Below are 15,976 nucleotides of genomic sequence, written 5' to 3'. Positions count from 1 at the left end.
GCTCCTGGGGCTACACTGTCTTTCCAATTTTAAAAATTTTCCAGAGCTTATTTCCTGCTGAGAATGAGAATCTAGGGCTGTCCCACTCCCCAAGCAAATACTGGAGGAGGACTCTTATTATACATGGCATGAGGCTTTACCTTCTGTTGAAAAGTGGTATTAAACATTGGTAACAGTGAGTAGAGAGCATATGTATATATATACACACAGATCAGATGATGTTGCTTTATGAATGTTTACTGGGAAATGGCTGACCACCAAGTAGGGGCATTAAAGGAAAAGGCATCTAAGACAAATCTGAAGGATATAAATGGTAGGTAGCACGGTGGGATAGAGAACTGACCTTGGAAATCAGGAAGACTCATCTTTCTGAGTTAGGTCTGTCTTCAGACACTTATTAGCCATGTGATTCTAGGTGAGTCACTTAGTCCTGTTTACCTCAGTTTCCTCATCTGTAAAATGAGTTGCAGAAGGAAATGGCCAATCCAGTATCTTTGCCAAGAAAATCCCAAAAGGAGCAATAAAGAATCAAACATGATTGAAATAGGCAAATAACAAAGGCAGCTTTTCAAGCATGGAAGTTAAGCAAAGGTATAAAGGTAGACTTTGTCCTAAACAGCTTCATTAGATTTCATGTAGGAGTTTTCTAGTCAGTGGGTTTAGGTGAACAGGTTCCCTTCCCCACTTTGCAGATAACAACCCTAAGCCCTGTCAGCCAGCTAACTTTTACTCCCTGACTTGCATTAGACCGGGACAGAACACAAGGGCTCTGTTTGGTAAATACTGATTCTCAGGTTATCCATCAGTGGATTTGTTTTGGCTTTAGATTGGCTCGTGTGAGGAGCAATCACAATGGGATGGAGAATTTGGTGTTGAAAAGAACCTTGGAGTCCCTTTTTATTTCACAGAGGAAAGATGGAAAGTGACCTACTCAGATACTCATGCAGTCCGTTAATGGCAAAACCAATCTCCTAAATGGGCCATACAAAGAGGCCAATTCAGGCTTGACCCAAGAAAAAGCACTCAGATGTGAATGGATTGCCTCTGTGAGCGCTGGACTCTTTTTCACCTAAGATTTATAAGCAAAAACTAGATAACACTTTTGGTGGATGTGGTCGGAGTTTTTGTTTTTGCTTTTTGGTCAAATTGTGGACTCGATGGCTACCAAAGTCCTTTCTTGGCTGGAGTTTTGTGATTAGAACTAGATTGCTGCCTCCTAGACTGCTTCCAAAATTACAGCCTTCCTGGGGGATGGAGAGGAAGAGTCAGTGATGTCTCCAGCTTAGCTTTTAGCATTCCCCTAATGCTGATCATTTCCCTCCCAGTTTAGGAATCCTGTGGGCAACATTTCTGACAAGTGGTCACCTAGCATCTGCTCCAACAACTCCAGTGGTGCGGAGCTCACCCTTCGTGAGTCAGTTCCACTGCAGGACAGCCGCCTCTGATCCCAAGTCCCTAACATGTAAATTAAAATCTGACTCCAGCTCTCTGCCCTTTCCCCTCCCTCTCTGAGATCCCACAAAACAAGCTGCTGCCTCTGTTCAGGATGGATCCCATAATCCCCAGATCTAAGTTTTAGAGCTGGAAGCCACCTTTGAAATCCTCATCCAGAGCAAGACGGATTCCCCTCATTATCTGCCTAAGCAACCATTCCCTTGGTTAACAGACCTAACCCTAGGGGACTCGACCGTTCCATCCCTTAAACTCCCACCTGGGATCCACATGGCCCTAATTGGTATGCGTCTCTCATGGCCCATGCTGTCTAGACTGGCTCCAGACACATCCCAAACAACTTGTCACATGCCCTGTTGCTATCCTTATCACCCCCCCACACTTTCAACCTTGGACCAAAACCGTTGTCACAGCTCCTGAAAAAGGTGCAACAATCTGCTCTCTTATTGACTTCATTTACCGTCCCTTTGGCTTTGCAAGCAAATTAACCCCCCCCCCCATGTCATGTTAGAATATAAATTTCTTGGCGGCAGGGACTGCTTCATTTCTGTTTTTGTAGCTACTCTGGTGCATTGGGAATGCTGAAGTTTCCTCTCCCCACTGTCATCATGCACGCGGGCTAAGATGCTCATTTTACAGAGAATAGGAGGTTAAGTGATTGTTGCAAGGTCACACAGGCAGACGCCTGGACGGAGCAGAATCTGGACCAAGGCCTTGCCCCTAGCCATCACTCATTGCATCCCCTAGTCCCCGGAGACAGACATCATGTCTGAGGAGTCTGCCCAGCGTTACTTCTTCATCCCCTGCTCCTCTATCTTGAGTCTGACTTGGCTAGTTCTTGGTGGATTCCCGCCGCCCTCTGGTGGCCACAGCGTGGGGTTTCAGGGTAGCTCACTAGGTTCTCCTGTTTGCCTGACCTGAACAAGGTGAGGTAATCTACCCAGAAAATCATTCACAGGATCTCCACATTCAAAGGAGTGTTGGAGGCTATTTAGTCTAATTCTGATCCAAACGGGGATGCCTCCTAGAAGAATCCTGGCTAGCAGTCCTACGTGAAGCACTCCAGTGACGGGAAGACCACCACCACCACCTGTCCATCCGTCTGTCCGTCCATCTGTCTGTCCGTCCATCCATCCAGTAGGCTGCCTATTTCATCTTGGGACAGCACTTAAAATGTTTGCACAGCCCCCTCCCCAATATGTCTCCTTCCTTTCTCTCCTTTCCTTTCTCTTTCCTCTCTGGTCTTCCTCCTCTTCCTCTTCCCCTCTCTCTCCTACATACCCACCCACCCACATACACAAATGTCCTTGCTGTGGGGATACTGAAGAGGCAGCCTGGTGGAGTGTGATCTGCTGTGGGGACTTGAACACTGCCTTTCCAGTGACCCAGAGTGGAATCCCAGCCCATCTGGGCTGGTCAAGGCCCGCAGGCAGTGTGTGACCCCCCTCTGAGCTTCTGCCGCAGAGCGAGGGTGTTGCCCTGGTGGCCTTTAAGTGCACCTCAACGGGAGGAAGTTTTTGCAGAAATCAATCCATCTGGGACTGCTTCCCCTCATAAAACAAGTGAAACCCCTTTTGTGACACAGTCCTTTCCATCCAGATAGCTATTATGCTCCCCGCTAGATCAGCTCACACACTTTACCCATTTGCAAACACACACATAGACTCATATAGTTATACAGTTATATGACGTTTGGTGCAATGGAAAGTACTGGGCTTGGGGGTCTGGAGACACTGGGTTAGAATTCTGCCTCTCAGTGTTACTAGGTGCCTATAACCAGAGTATCACCTCTGAGCCAGTCTTCCCACTGTAAGTTCTCTCTCCATTTTGGGGAAGGAATAATACATGAGACTATTTAGGTAGCACTTTAAGAATCGCAAAATACTTTTGTGAATGAAGTCTCCTACCTTCCCTACCTTAGAAGGTAGATTTCATTCACAAAAATGTTTCGCAGTCCTTAAAGTGCTACCTAGTCTCCTACCTCCTCCTCAGTGGTCTCTTTCCCACCTTCGCTGCCCCAGAAACCTTTGCAGCAAATACCTTGAACACCTGACCTGAGGGTTCCCCAATTGGGGCTGACTAGTCGGCCCTGAGCCCAGCTCTTCGGGGGAGATTCTCCAGCCTGATTTAGCAGTTCTCGGTGAGCTCTCAAGGCCAGCTTTGGGAACCCTACTTCAAGGTAGGGCAAACCTCCAGATAGGGACAGATTGCTGAGTGTTTTCAGGCTAACAGGAAGTATATCCCAGCCCCAAAGCACACCCTACCTTTCCTTGTTCCTAGATTAAGAAAACACTCAGAGGCCTCTTGGTCAGTGCCCTCAACCTCCAGTCAAGATTTCTTTCTTAACAGGTAGTATGAAATCTCTTGCTTGGATACCTCTGGGGATGGAAAGTTCCTGTCTAGGGACACCCTGCTCCGTCAGGGAGTATTTCACTGTGAGGAGTTTGTACATGGCAAGCCAAAATCTGCTCCTCTAACTTTCCCTATTGCTCCTTTTCTCCCACCCCTCGCCTCCTCATGTTCTCCAGGCTAAACACCCTCAGTTCCTTGGTTCAGAAAACACCCTAAAGGAGACCTATCATTTCTCCTAAAACCCTACTCCCAGCTGGGAGGCACTTGGCAGGTTTCTAGTCCATCCATACAAAGATGTATTCCTTCTACCTCTTTTTAAAAAGGACTTCATGATTCCAAGTCACAAGTAACTTATTTAATATCCAGGCCAGCACCAGGCATCCTGCCACCCACCCTTGCTCTACTTTTTACTCCGGAAGTTATCAAAGTCACCACCACACTAACGGGATGATTGGCTGCTCAGAATCCTTTCTAAAGACCAGAATCATCCTCGCAGCCCCGGAGCTTTGTCAGCCCAGGAAAAGTCCTTCCTCTATCATGTTTATTACGAGAGAGTTTTACATTTGAATGTGTACTATTTTTTTGTTTTGTTTTGTTTTTGCAAAAATACTGGAGGGAATTGCCATTTTCTTCTCCAGCTCATTTTGCAAGATGAGGAAACTGAGGCAAACGGGTAAGTGACTTGCCCAGGGTCACAAAGCTAGTTAAGTTTAAGACCAGATTTGAACTCAGAAAGATGAATATTCTGGACTTTTGGTCCGGCGCTCTATCCACTGTGCCATGGCCCATCATGGAGCTGAGAACAGATCCGAGCCCATGGAGTGAAGAAGAGCGTCCATACAGGCTGGCTGAGAGGAGTCCAGGATACATTCTTTGTGTGGGTATTCCCCTAGTCCCCCGGGGGTACACTAGCCCATGTGGCCCCAAACTTCCTGTCAGAGGTTGTAAAGGGGGATTTTTTTGTGTGTGGGTATTTCCCTGTCCCCTCCATACTGGACCATGTGAGGGAGGGAGCAGGAGCCTGAGTCCTTCTGTATGTAAATAGGATCGTGAAATAACGTGGGGGGGGGGAGGGGCACTAACAGTGACCCCTGGGGATGAAAAAGACTCCTCCATACAGTATCACTTTCTAATATTTTTATTATCCAACTTAAAGAAATGGGATGAGAATGCATAACAGGAGTAGACAGGAGACAGAGGAAAGACTTAAATTCAATAAATAAGAGTTACCAAACTTCAGGGCCCAACCCCCCCACCAGGGGAGGGGAGGTAACAGCGGGGGCTGTGACCTGCACAGCACCCACATAAATAGACAGGATGGACGGGCTCCAGACGCTACCTGAATCACCCATACTTCTCTCCTGGGAGCAAACACGGAGAACACAATGGAGCAAACTGGACAGAGTGGGGAGTGATAGAGAAAAGGTTGGGGGCCCAGGGAGAGTCAGCCAGCTGTAGCCCGAGGGGTTATAACTGGAGTGGTCAGCACCTAGAGCCCGCATCTTCCCTTACACTGCACTGCTCAGAGCTTTGAGCCATGGGGGTTCTAAAGCACTTTTTTAGGGAGAGGAAGAAATGGGACATGATAAGACAAGAGGCCCCCAAACTACAGTTGACAACGTGGAACAAGTTTGATTTTTAAATTTAAAAACAGCCATTCACCCCTGGGGGGCAGGGTGGAGGGGGCTGCTTGACATGCATTAAGGCACCCCCCTTCCTCGTGCAGAAGCAAGGCCCTGGCTTTGGTTGGTGGGGCTACAGGCAAGAGCAGCAAGCTGGGAAATCTAAGAAAGCAATTGACCCAGCTTGAGGGAGAGGAAGAGGAAGGACTTGAGAGATAACATATATACCCCATATTGTCCCTGCCCCCGAGCACAGAGAAACAAACCTCTGCCTGCTCCCCTGGGGAGGAGGGGGGACACTGTGAGAACAATGTGGGGGTCCTCTTCCCAGGGAAATGCAAGGGAAACTTCTCAAGCATCACCCCAAGTCACACTTTTTCCTCTCTAGATATGGGTGGACAATTGTGGCTCAGTGAGCAGAACAGGGGCTGGTAAACGGGAGCTCAGAGGTAAAATGTCATGTAGCAAATTAGGTTCAGAATGTCAAAGCTGGATGGGACTTTTTTAAAAGCCACCAAGACCAGCCCTTCGTTTTACAGGAGTAAATAGGCCCACAGAAGTTAAGGGAGACAAAGCTGGATCCAGAACTCGACTTTTTCTTGCTCCATGGCTGCCTCAGGGACTAAAAATTAGAATTCTACCTAAAGCCCATGGCCAGGGATGGTCACAGAATCAGATTTAGAACTGGAAGAAACCTTAGAAGTTTTACAGGTGAGGAAGCTGAGGCACAAAGCTTGGGATTTGAGCCCAAGTGCTAAATCCCTTTCCTTCAGGTCTCTCATCTAAATTCCACCAAAATTTCTTCCCATGGACGAACCCCATCTTGGAGATTAAGACTAGGTGCAGGAGAGTGAGGGAAGAGTGTGTGTGGGAGCATCTCCTTCCCAGTAACTGTAGGGCAAAGAAAGGGCATTTGCACCAGGAGTCAGGAGAGCCAAATTCTGGTCCTTGTTCTGCCAAACTCACTGTGCTCTTTGGAAGGCTTCTTCTCACTTACCCAATGATTGGATTTGATGACCCTAGCTCTAACATCCTGAGAGAGTAGATCCCCACCATCCATATTTCCCCATGTATTCCCAATACTTCCCCTGCCCAAGGGGCAAAAGATGACGGAGGGAGATGATGAAGAAGAGACTGAGCCCTTCGCTGTTCCTCGGAACCCCTGCATGAGGATGAATAGATGGATGGTTGTGTTCTATCTATGGCTCCCAGGGAAGGGACCTTTGCTTGGGTGGAGATATCCCATCTGTGAAGTATTGGGGAAGAAATTCCCATTTGGGAGTGGATTATGCCATCTTGGGGGACCCAAGAAGCTGGGTAGGGGGTCCTGTTCAGAGCAAGGGAAAGACCAGATGACCAGGGAAGGGGCTTGCTGCTAGCATGGAGAAGAAATTGGGGGTGGGGGGAAACAGGGCAAGGAAATAGGGCAGCCCACTCCTCAAGTATGGGCACCTCCCTCCCTCTCTTCCCTGGACAAGATCATCTTTTCCTTTAAAATAAGCTGCCTGTGGTAGCTCAGGCTGAAGCGAGCTCTCTCCCCTGCCACTGCCCACTTCCCAGAGCTCACTGGGGCTGCCCAGGGTGCAGGGGCCTGGGGGACGGCCCCTCAGGGCCTCAGGTTGCTGCCAACTCCCAGGCTCCAATGTCTCAGGGCCCTGGGCCTGAGCGGATCATAAGGGCACCTGTGAGGAGAGAGAGAGAGGGGGGACTCAGGGATGCTCTCAGGCACTCCAGGATCCCTCAGTTTATGAGCACCCAGGACACAATCCCTGCCCCCAGCCCTCCTCTGGGGAGAGGCTCAGGACCCAGCAGCACTCCCTCATCCCCACTCTCTACCTCTCACCTGAAAGGCTTTCTTTGGGCCCAGATCTTTCAAGTTTCGGCCCATCTCTCTCCCTCCCCCACTTACAGGAAGCCTTTCCTGCCAAGCCCTACCCGCAGTGATCTACTGAAGGCCCCTCCTCTCCTCTATGTTTCTAAAAACAACTTCTGTTTGTTCAAAACTCTCTGCACTGTGCACTTCCTCAGACTGTGGGCCTCCCGCGGGCAGGCTGCACCATTCCCTCAGTGCCCGCAAGCCCCCCACCCTCTCAGGGCCGTTTACCTTCAGATGACCAAGTTGGATTCACTCAGCCTGACCACGTAGCGATTTTCCTAGGGAAGAAGATGTAATAAAGATCAGAAGTGGGGGAGCAACTGTAAGCCGGCCCCCAGAGTGCACCAGCCGCTTCATTTTTGACTGGGTGTGCTGAAGGAGACAACCTCAAGGAGGCTAAAACCTGCCTCTCTAAGGTCAGACACAGCAGGCACATAAAAATGCTTCTTGTGTGACTGCAGGAAGTGATGGGCCCTTCTAACCCCAATCTGGGCCTGACTCACAGGAGGAGAAATCCCCATCAGTAGGAAGCAAGGGATGCGCTAGGAGCCGCAGGCAGGGAGATGTGGGGCTCCCGGGAGCTGGGAACTGGGGGGCCCTAGCTGGGCCAAACTTCCCCGACTGAGCCGGGTGGCTGCTCTCTGGGAGCGGGTCCTGTGGATAACTCCCCTCTCACCACACACATATCTGCACACATACACCCCCTCGGGTCTCTTATTCCCCACTCACCTCTGATTTGCCCTCTGTTGCCCCAGAGGCTGCAGTTTTCAGCCATTTGGGTCGCCCTCCACTACTGCCCAGAAGCGCCCTGTTCTCAGGGGGGAGCCCGGGGGGAGGAGCTTCAGCCGCCTCCCCCTCCTCACTGATCTCTGAGATGGTTTTCACCTCTGGAGGTGGAGGGCTTGGCCGCTGCTCAGGGATTCGGGCCACACGGAACCTGGAAGAGAGTGAAGTTACAGGAAAGGGTCAGAGTGATGGAGGGAAAAAGGCTGTGATACAGCCGGAAAAGCAGACCTATAAACCGAAAGAGTGGGAATTGGTGACCTCTCAGGAACTTTTCTGGTTTTAGGTTTATGATCCTATAAAAGAGGTGCTGGGGGAGGAGAGACTCCAGCCACTGAGTCAATGCATGAATAACAGCAATAAACCATGTTTCCCCTCTCCCCCATCCTGTTTGCCAGTGGAGCCAACTCTCCGTTGCCTGCTCTGACAGCTCCTTAATTTCTCAGCCAGTCTCATCTGGAGCCAAAGGGGAGCCTGGATGGCTTCTGTGGTCTAAACAGGATCCAGCTGGTCCGGGCTGGGTCTGGGTTTCTGAAGTTCAGGACATTAATGGGCCTGTGTGGCTGAGGTGCTTCCTTCCCCTCCCAGGTTATTTCTGAATCTGTCTTTTCTCCTCTACGGGGAAAAACCCAAGAAAACACATTCTCAGTCTGAAAGAGGGCACACATGGACACAGGGCGAGGAGGAGAGAAGGAAGAGTGGAACGAGATGTGGGATCTGGAAATGGACCTCATCACCCACACGGGACTAGGACTCAGGAAGCCTTGAGTCTGAACACTTCCCTAGTCTCTTACTGGTGTGCCGGCCTAAGCAAGTCACATATCCTCACTGTTCCTCGGCTTCCTCATCTATAAGAAAAAGGGGCTAGAACCACAGTTCCTTCAGCTTGATTTCGATGCAGATGGCCAGACCCAGAGCAGTATAGCCAGATGTAGTCTCTTCCAGAGCTCATCCCAATCACGCACAGCTCCCCAGGGATGTCCAAGATGGAACTTTTTCTTTCTTTCCTATTATTGCCCCATTTTGTTGTTCCTAGGATACTCTTCCTCCATGACCCCCATGACTCTTCCTGCTCTCTTCCTCACCCCACATATTATCCTGCCATTTCTACTTCCCCAGCATTTCTTGTATGCTCCCCTCTTCTCTTTAGTTCACTCATGGCTTCATGTAGGACATTGACAGCCCCCTCCTCCAGTCTTTCCCCTCTCCAATCCATCCTACAATACAGCTTCCAAATCCAGAGAGAGGACTATCAGTACTTAATGTGAACCACAACATAGCATTTTCACATTTCTTGCCTTTTTTCTCCCCGCTCACTTTTAATCCTTTTTGATCTGATTTTTCTTATGCAGCATGGTCAATGTGGAAATATGTTTAAAAGAAATTCATGTTTAATTTGTATTGGATTATTTGTTGTCTAGGGGAGGATGATGGGCCAGGAGGGAGAGAAAAAAATCTGAAACACAAGGTTTTGTGAGGGTGAATGCTGAAAACTATCTTTCCATATATTTAGAAAAAAAAGCTATTATTAAAAAATATAGCTACCAAAGCAATATTCCTGAAGTACAAATCTGGCCATTATTTTTCCGTTTGACATTACATTAGTTCCCTGCTTCCTTCAGGATAAAATACAAACATCAATTTCACAATGTCAATTTCCCTACTTCAGTAGTTTTATCTTGCATTATTATCTTAAAAAAATTTAAGTAGTATTTTATTTTTCTAAATACAAGCAAAGAGAGTTTTTTCAACATTCATTTTTCTCCCTCTCTCCCTCTTTCCCAAGACAGCAAGCAATCCGATAAAGGTTAAATGTGCAATTCTTTTAAACCTATTTCCATGTTAGTCACGCTGGGCAAGAAAAATCAGATCAAAAGGGGAAAAACACAAGAAAGGAAAAAAAACACAAGAAAAAAAACAACAACAACAAAAGTGAAAATACTCTGCTTTGACCCACATTCAGGCTCCATAGTTCTCTCTGGACGCGACTGGCACTTTCCATCACAAGTCTGATGCCTGAATCACCACATCGTTGAGAAGAGCCACGTCCATCCCGGCTGATCATCCCACAGTCTTGTTGCTGTTTCCAATGTTCTCCCCTTTGATATAGGCTAGACTCTAGCCAGATTGGTTTCCTCATCCTGAGCAGACTCAGCATTCCCTTTCTCTCTCTGAAATCAGCACTGGTTGCTTCCTTACTCCTGAAATAGACTTCCTATTCCCTTCCTTCCCATCTTGGAAGTCTTAGCTTTTTTCAATGGCTCAGCTTGGTAACCACCTCCTACAGGGAGGCCATCCTGATTTCACTACCTGCTACCTCCCCAAATTACCCTGAATTTACTCATCTGTTGAACTACTATATCCTGGGGCAGAGCCAGGTGGTATAATAGAGTGCTGACTCTAAAGTCAGAGGAATCCAGGTTCAAATGAGACTCAGACATTTGACACTTTGTCTTTCTCAAAGAATACTGTATCCCCCAGTAGAAAGGGAAATTGTATCTCCTTTGAGGGTTCTTCAAGATATGGAAGTATATGTTAAAATTTTTTTCATTTTCATTTCTGTATCACTTGCAGCTAGCACATAGTGGATGCTTCAGAGCTGCTTTCTGAATTGAAGGGACTCTCCAAAGCCACACAGCTAGTCAGGAGCAGAGCCAAGCTCAGAAAGAATTCTAACTTTGGGGTTCTAAATCTAGCGCGTTCCAGCTCACTAACCCTGACTCTTATCAACAAAACGCCCTTCTATGGTTGGGTTGTTTTTAAAATATAATACTCTAATTTAAAAACGACCCCAAAACCCCCAGAACCTATAATCACCAGTTTGGCACTTAAAAATATCAAGCGCTCTTCCAAAACCAGAAGTCTCCATCCTTGTTTCTCTGCTTTACAGGTTTTGAGGCTCCTTCCCTCATCTCCTGCTCAAACAGGCTCTCCAAGGCTTGAGGCAAACATTGCTATTAGGCTGTACAAGCCAGCCAAAAAAAATCAGACATCTTTGCAAATAAAGTGCAAGTGGGTAAAAACAACAGGCCAAGAAGGGGCAAACACCTTCCTCTCCATTTTCTTAGTAGTTGCCATTTGCCAAGCCAGGTTTTGGAAAGCGCTGCCTGGTGAAGGTGGGGCAGACTGAGTGGCTGCTATTGCCAGCTGGAGCAATCAAAAGCTCACTGTACAAAAGTTGGGCGTCACACACACACACAGACACCCCCCCACATACACCTCAGCCCCATACAATTCGTAGGTATAGGTTCCCCCCCACACCCCACCCCAGCACACCTAACTCTCAGCACATCCTCTGAGAACCACAATCTCCTTCAATCTTTTACAGAAGAAGAAAGTCGACTCTAAGATACAAAGAGGGTAAGAGGTTTTGTCTAAGGTAGGTGATAAGTAGCAGAGCAAAATGGAGTTTCCTGAATGTCACAAGGGCCTCCCTCCCCCGCCCCCCCCCCAAGGCTGAGGAGAGTGAAGAGGCTGCCCTAAACAGAGAAAAGGATTGGCTCAAGACCCAGAGGGAGGACTAGATAGCCCCTGGAAGAACTGCTCTACTCCCTCTAAAAAAGGTGAATTTCATGGGCTCTGCCTCTAAATCCAAACTACCAAAAGCTGCCTCAGATGCCAGGACCCGGTTTTCTACTTCTCAGTCCTTCTAACCTCAGGTTTCTTCACTCCTCCTAACTAACCTGTCTCTGTCTCTCTCTGTCTCTGGAGGCATGTGGAGTCAAGTGACTTGCCCAGGGTCACACAGCTAATAAGTAGCTGAGGACCCATCTGAACTCAGGCCTTCCTAATTCCAGGACCATACCACTTAGCTACTCCTTCACCTTTAATCTGGACCCTACTTAAAGAGTCAATGGAAACAGAGTTGAAAGGGACAACATTTTGACCAATCACCTCATTTCACCAGGGGGAAATGACTTGCTCAAGAGATGCGGAGCAGCCACTGGACTCCCACCTGTTAAGTCAGCAACCACAGCCCTGCCCTCCGTCTTCAATTCCCTTGTTCCCTTGTTCTCTGGCCTTGCCCCTCCCTGTGTGTAGGATCACAGATCCTGAGCTTTAGGGGCTTCAGAGGCTGACTAGTCTACCTCCCCCTCATTTTATGACAGCTTACATTTCCATAGTGCTCCTGCAACCCTGTCAATGAGAAGCTATTATTGTTCCCATTTTGCTGATGGTGATATTGAGGTCCAGAGAGTTTAAGTGCCTTAAGTCATACAAGTAAGCAGGTTTTCAGGGCCCCCAGAGCCAGTACCACAAAACCTATATCCAGGGACCTCTATTCCTCTCAGAACTTCCTTCCCGCTTCCCCAAAGGCCCTGGACTTACCTGCCCACAGAGAGAATGGTGATCTCGCCGGGGCGGCTCCCCTTGGGAGTGGGCTTGCTGCTGCCCCCTCGGGAGGGCAGCACGCTGGGAGTGGGGGTGGCGGCTGCGGCAGCCTCGGGGGACAGCAGGACCTCCGGCCACTTTCTCTGGCTGCATCGGGAGCAGCAGGACCCGGAGCGGGAGGCCAGTCCCTGCACTGTGTGCAGATGGTGCTGGTGCTGGCAGATGTGAGGTAGGGGTGGGGGGCCTGGAGTCAGCCTGGGAAGAGCAGGAAAGAATTAGTGGAACCTCAGGCTTTGCCTGCTTCTCTATCTACAGAGCCTCTCTCCCCCCCAAAATACCTGGAGACACTCTGACTGTGCCTCAAAGGAAGAGAAAAAGGGAGAGAAAAAAAACAAGGAGGAAAAAAGGAATTAAGAGAAGGAAAGGGGAGGTAGAGAATAGAAGGAAGAAAAGAAAAGAGAAAGAAAAGGGTGAAGAAAAAGCAGAAAAGACAAGGAAAAGGAAGGAGGAGGGTCCTTTAAACAGCGCCCCCTCCCCACCAGCTTGGAATGCCCATCTGCTGTCCAAAGCCTGAGCACTCTGTCTCACCTCCCCAGCCTGGCCTCCCTAACCATACCCAGCTCCAGAGACCAAGCACTCCTTTGTGTCCGACCCATGCCAGAGGGAAGGAGAGACTCTTGGCCACTTAGGGAAAAAACAAAACCTCTCCTTCCCCGAATCCCCAGAAAACAGCAAGAAGGACTGGAGCATAATTAGCAAGTCCTGTGCCAACTGCCCCAAAGAATCTGGGCCTACAAGACTCCAGACAACAAAGGAAATCAGTGTGTCACCAAAAAACCTGGCCAGAGGGCAAAAAGGAGGCAGGTACCAGCAGCAAACCAAATTAGGCAGCAGAGGCGGGAGAAAAAAGTCAGGAGGGAAAAAAACAGTTGGGGGCAAGGAGAGGCGAAGGAAGAGGCAGGAGTGAAGCAAAAGGAAGCAGCGGGTTAAAAACACTGTGGCCCACAAAGGAGGGACAACTCTTCTACCCCTTAGCCTTGCCTCCCCATCACTGATGGCCTCTGGCTTACTTGGGCAAAGGTTTGTAACTGGTCTGCACAAGCTGTTTGCTGTGGTATTCTTTGAGCAGCTCCTCCAGGGCGGCCGCATTCTCTGGGAAGCAAAAGGTCACAGGTCAGGGCTAACCTGATCTTACTAGTGGTCTCCCTGTCCCTCTGGGATAGCTTGGTCTGACCAGTTGTCTCCTTGTCTCTCTCTAGGCTCTCCCTGACTCTGGGTTACCCTAGTCTTATTAGTGGTCTCCCTGTCCCTTAGGACTGGTCTTCCTGGTAGTCTCACTGTCCCTCAGGGCCAGCATGGTCTAATTCATTGTCTCCTTGTTCCTCAGGGTTAACCTGGTCTTATTGGTGGTATTCTTGTCCCTTTGGGCTAGCCTGGTCTTACAGGTTGTCTCTTTGTCCTTCAGGGTTAGCCTGGTCTTACCAGTTGTCTCCCTGTCCCTCTGGGCTAGCCTGGTCTTACCAGTTGTCTCCCTATCCCTCTGGGCCAGCCTGGTCTTACCAGTTGTCTTTTTGTTCCCTATACCCACCTCTGGCTCAGCCTTGTCCAGGTAACACCAGCCACTATCACTTGCCCAGGCTCTGCCCTTCTTACAGTGTGTGTGTTAGTCCTGTTTTGACTTTTCATGACCCCCTTTTGGTTTGCCTTGGCCGATATGGAGGGGCCATTTCCTTTTCTAGCTCATGTTGCAAATGAGGAAACCGAGGCAGACAGTTAAGTGACACAGTGCTTCTGTCTCCAGCTCTTTTCCACAGAACCCGGGCTGGAGGGACCTCAGAAGTTTCCAGGGAAGAGCAGTGAAGGCCCTGGAGGGGCGGTGACTTTGCTAGGTCCCAGAATGAGCGCTGACCGAGCCCGTGGAACCCGAGCCCCTGCTCTCCCCTTCAGAGGGCCATGCTCATGGTACCCAGCAGGGACACACAGGCCTCTCCTTCGGGGGACAGCACAGCCCGCGAGCAGTGGGCCCCGCCCAACCACAAGATGGGGAGCATCTTCTGGTCCCTGCCATGGCCCCCCAAGACAGACAGAGACACGCAGTGGAAACAATGTTGGGTGGGAGTCAGGAAATCAATTTGGCCAAATCAGCCAATCAAAGCCTCGGTTTCCTAAGCCTTGGAAAAGGGAGATAATAACCACGGGACTCTCTACTTCACAGATAAAATGGGGATAATAACAGCAGCTGCCTCCTAGGACCAGATGAAATAGTATTTATGAAGTACTTCAATGTAATTTAACGTACTTTAAGAAATATGAATATATGTTGAAAGAAATTCATCATTCTATTATTAATAATAATTTATATTAACCTAATACATACTTGTCTTCTCCTTCCCCCTATGTCCTGGCAGAATCAGAGGGGGCCCTGTTTCATAGACCTGCATAGCAAGACACAAGGAACTGCTTCTTTCTAAATAATTGGGGCTGAATCAGCAGGCCCCCGTTCCCTGCTATATGTTCCCACTATGACACTTCCCCTTCTTTGACAGAGATTGATTCTGATCAAGTGTAAGATCTTTACAAGGTTTAAGGATGGGAAAGGAGCCGCCAACGTCCCCATCCTTTCCCCAGGCTCACCTTTCTTCTCTGTGATCAGCCGGACTAAGACCCCAATAGTGTCCTCATTGGGGTCATCCATTCGGTAGGCAGGGTTGGTCCCTGGGGAAGGAAGACAAGAGGCTCTGAGACTGGAAGGGACATGATGGGGAAACAGGCAGGGAACCAGTCAGTGCTGGTCAATGGCAAGGTCGGGGGGAGTGCTTGGTATGGGGGCTCCTCGTGTTCTCTCCACGGGCACTGGCCCAGATCCCTGGGATGGGTATGGGGGAGGAACAGCTGTAGCTCCAGGGGTTCCTTTGCCCAGAGCATGGGGTCAGGATGTACAGATCCACCGAATACAAAGCTGGAAAGGGGGCCTTAGAGACCCAAAATGACCACTTCACTTTTATGAGGAAACTGAGGGGCCAGAAGAATTCATTAAAAGTCACAAAGGGAATCAGCAGCAGAACCATGGCTAGAATCTTTCCTAGGCTCTTTCCCAGAGAACTGTTCTCACTCCACAGAAATATGGCCTTAATTACAGCAGAAAGGATTGGGGTTAGGTGGCTGGATGACCCCCCAAGTCCTTCCTAGGGAACAGAGGCGTGGAAGGAGGCCAGAGGGTTTATTAGCTGCTCTCATTCCTGCCTCTCACCCCTTCCACTCCCCAGGGAAGGAGACAGCTGGGGAAGCTTCCTCAACAGCTGAAAAGTTAATCTCGGACACATTTGGCCCTGGATTCCCCCCAGAGAATCCTGACATTCCCTATCACCCACTCACCCACCCACCCAGACAAGGGGTATCCAGCCTTCCGGCTTGGGGGGCCCTGGGCTGACACAGCCTTAAATCAGTTACTGAGTCTCCTGCAGACTGGCGAAGATACAGGAAGGCTTGGGCCAGGCCTGGATGGCTGCAGCAATGGCACTCTTATTCTCAGGCCTCAGAAGCTCTTAGCAGACCTAAA

At 49.2% G+C, this 15,976-nt stretch overlaps 1 protein-coding gene across 2 annotated transcripts in view; it reads right to left on the bottom strand.

Annotated features, from left to right (window-relative positions):
• Positions 1-4,926: 4,926 nt before the first annotated feature.
• The window catches only part of RELT (RELT TNF receptor), a 56,153-nt gene continuing 45,103 nt past the window's right edge, over positions 4,927-15,976 (bottom strand). For both annotated transcript variants that reach the window (XM_074304021.1, XM_074304022.1), the window contains 6 exons: positions 15,052-15,132; positions 13,488-13,569; positions 12,415-12,672; positions 8,032-8,239; positions 7,531-7,580; positions 4,927-7,108 (listed from right to left, as the gene is read on the bottom strand). In XM_074304021.1, the coding sequence (XP_074160122.1) occupies positions 7,533-7,580; positions 8,032-8,239; positions 12,415-12,672; positions 13,488-13,569; positions 15,052-15,132 (677 nt within the window). In that variant the 3' untranslated portion in view covers positions 4,927-7,108; positions 7,531-7,532. The remainder of the gene's footprint in view (positions 7,109-7,530; positions 7,581-8,031; positions 8,240-12,414; positions 12,673-13,487; positions 13,570-15,051; positions 15,133-15,976) is intronic.

The sequence above is a fragment of the Sminthopsis crassicaudata genome, chromosome 3 (genome assembly GCF_048593235.1).
Source record: "Sminthopsis crassicaudata isolate SCR6 chromosome 3, ASM4859323v1, whole genome shotgun sequence".
In the NCBI taxonomy this organism is placed as follows: domain Eukaryota; kingdom Metazoa; phylum Chordata; class Mammalia; order Dasyuromorphia; family Dasyuridae; genus Sminthopsis; species Sminthopsis crassicaudata.
The sequence above is the reverse complement of the archived record's forward strand: the minus strand, read 5'-3'. Positions and strand labels throughout refer to the sequence as shown.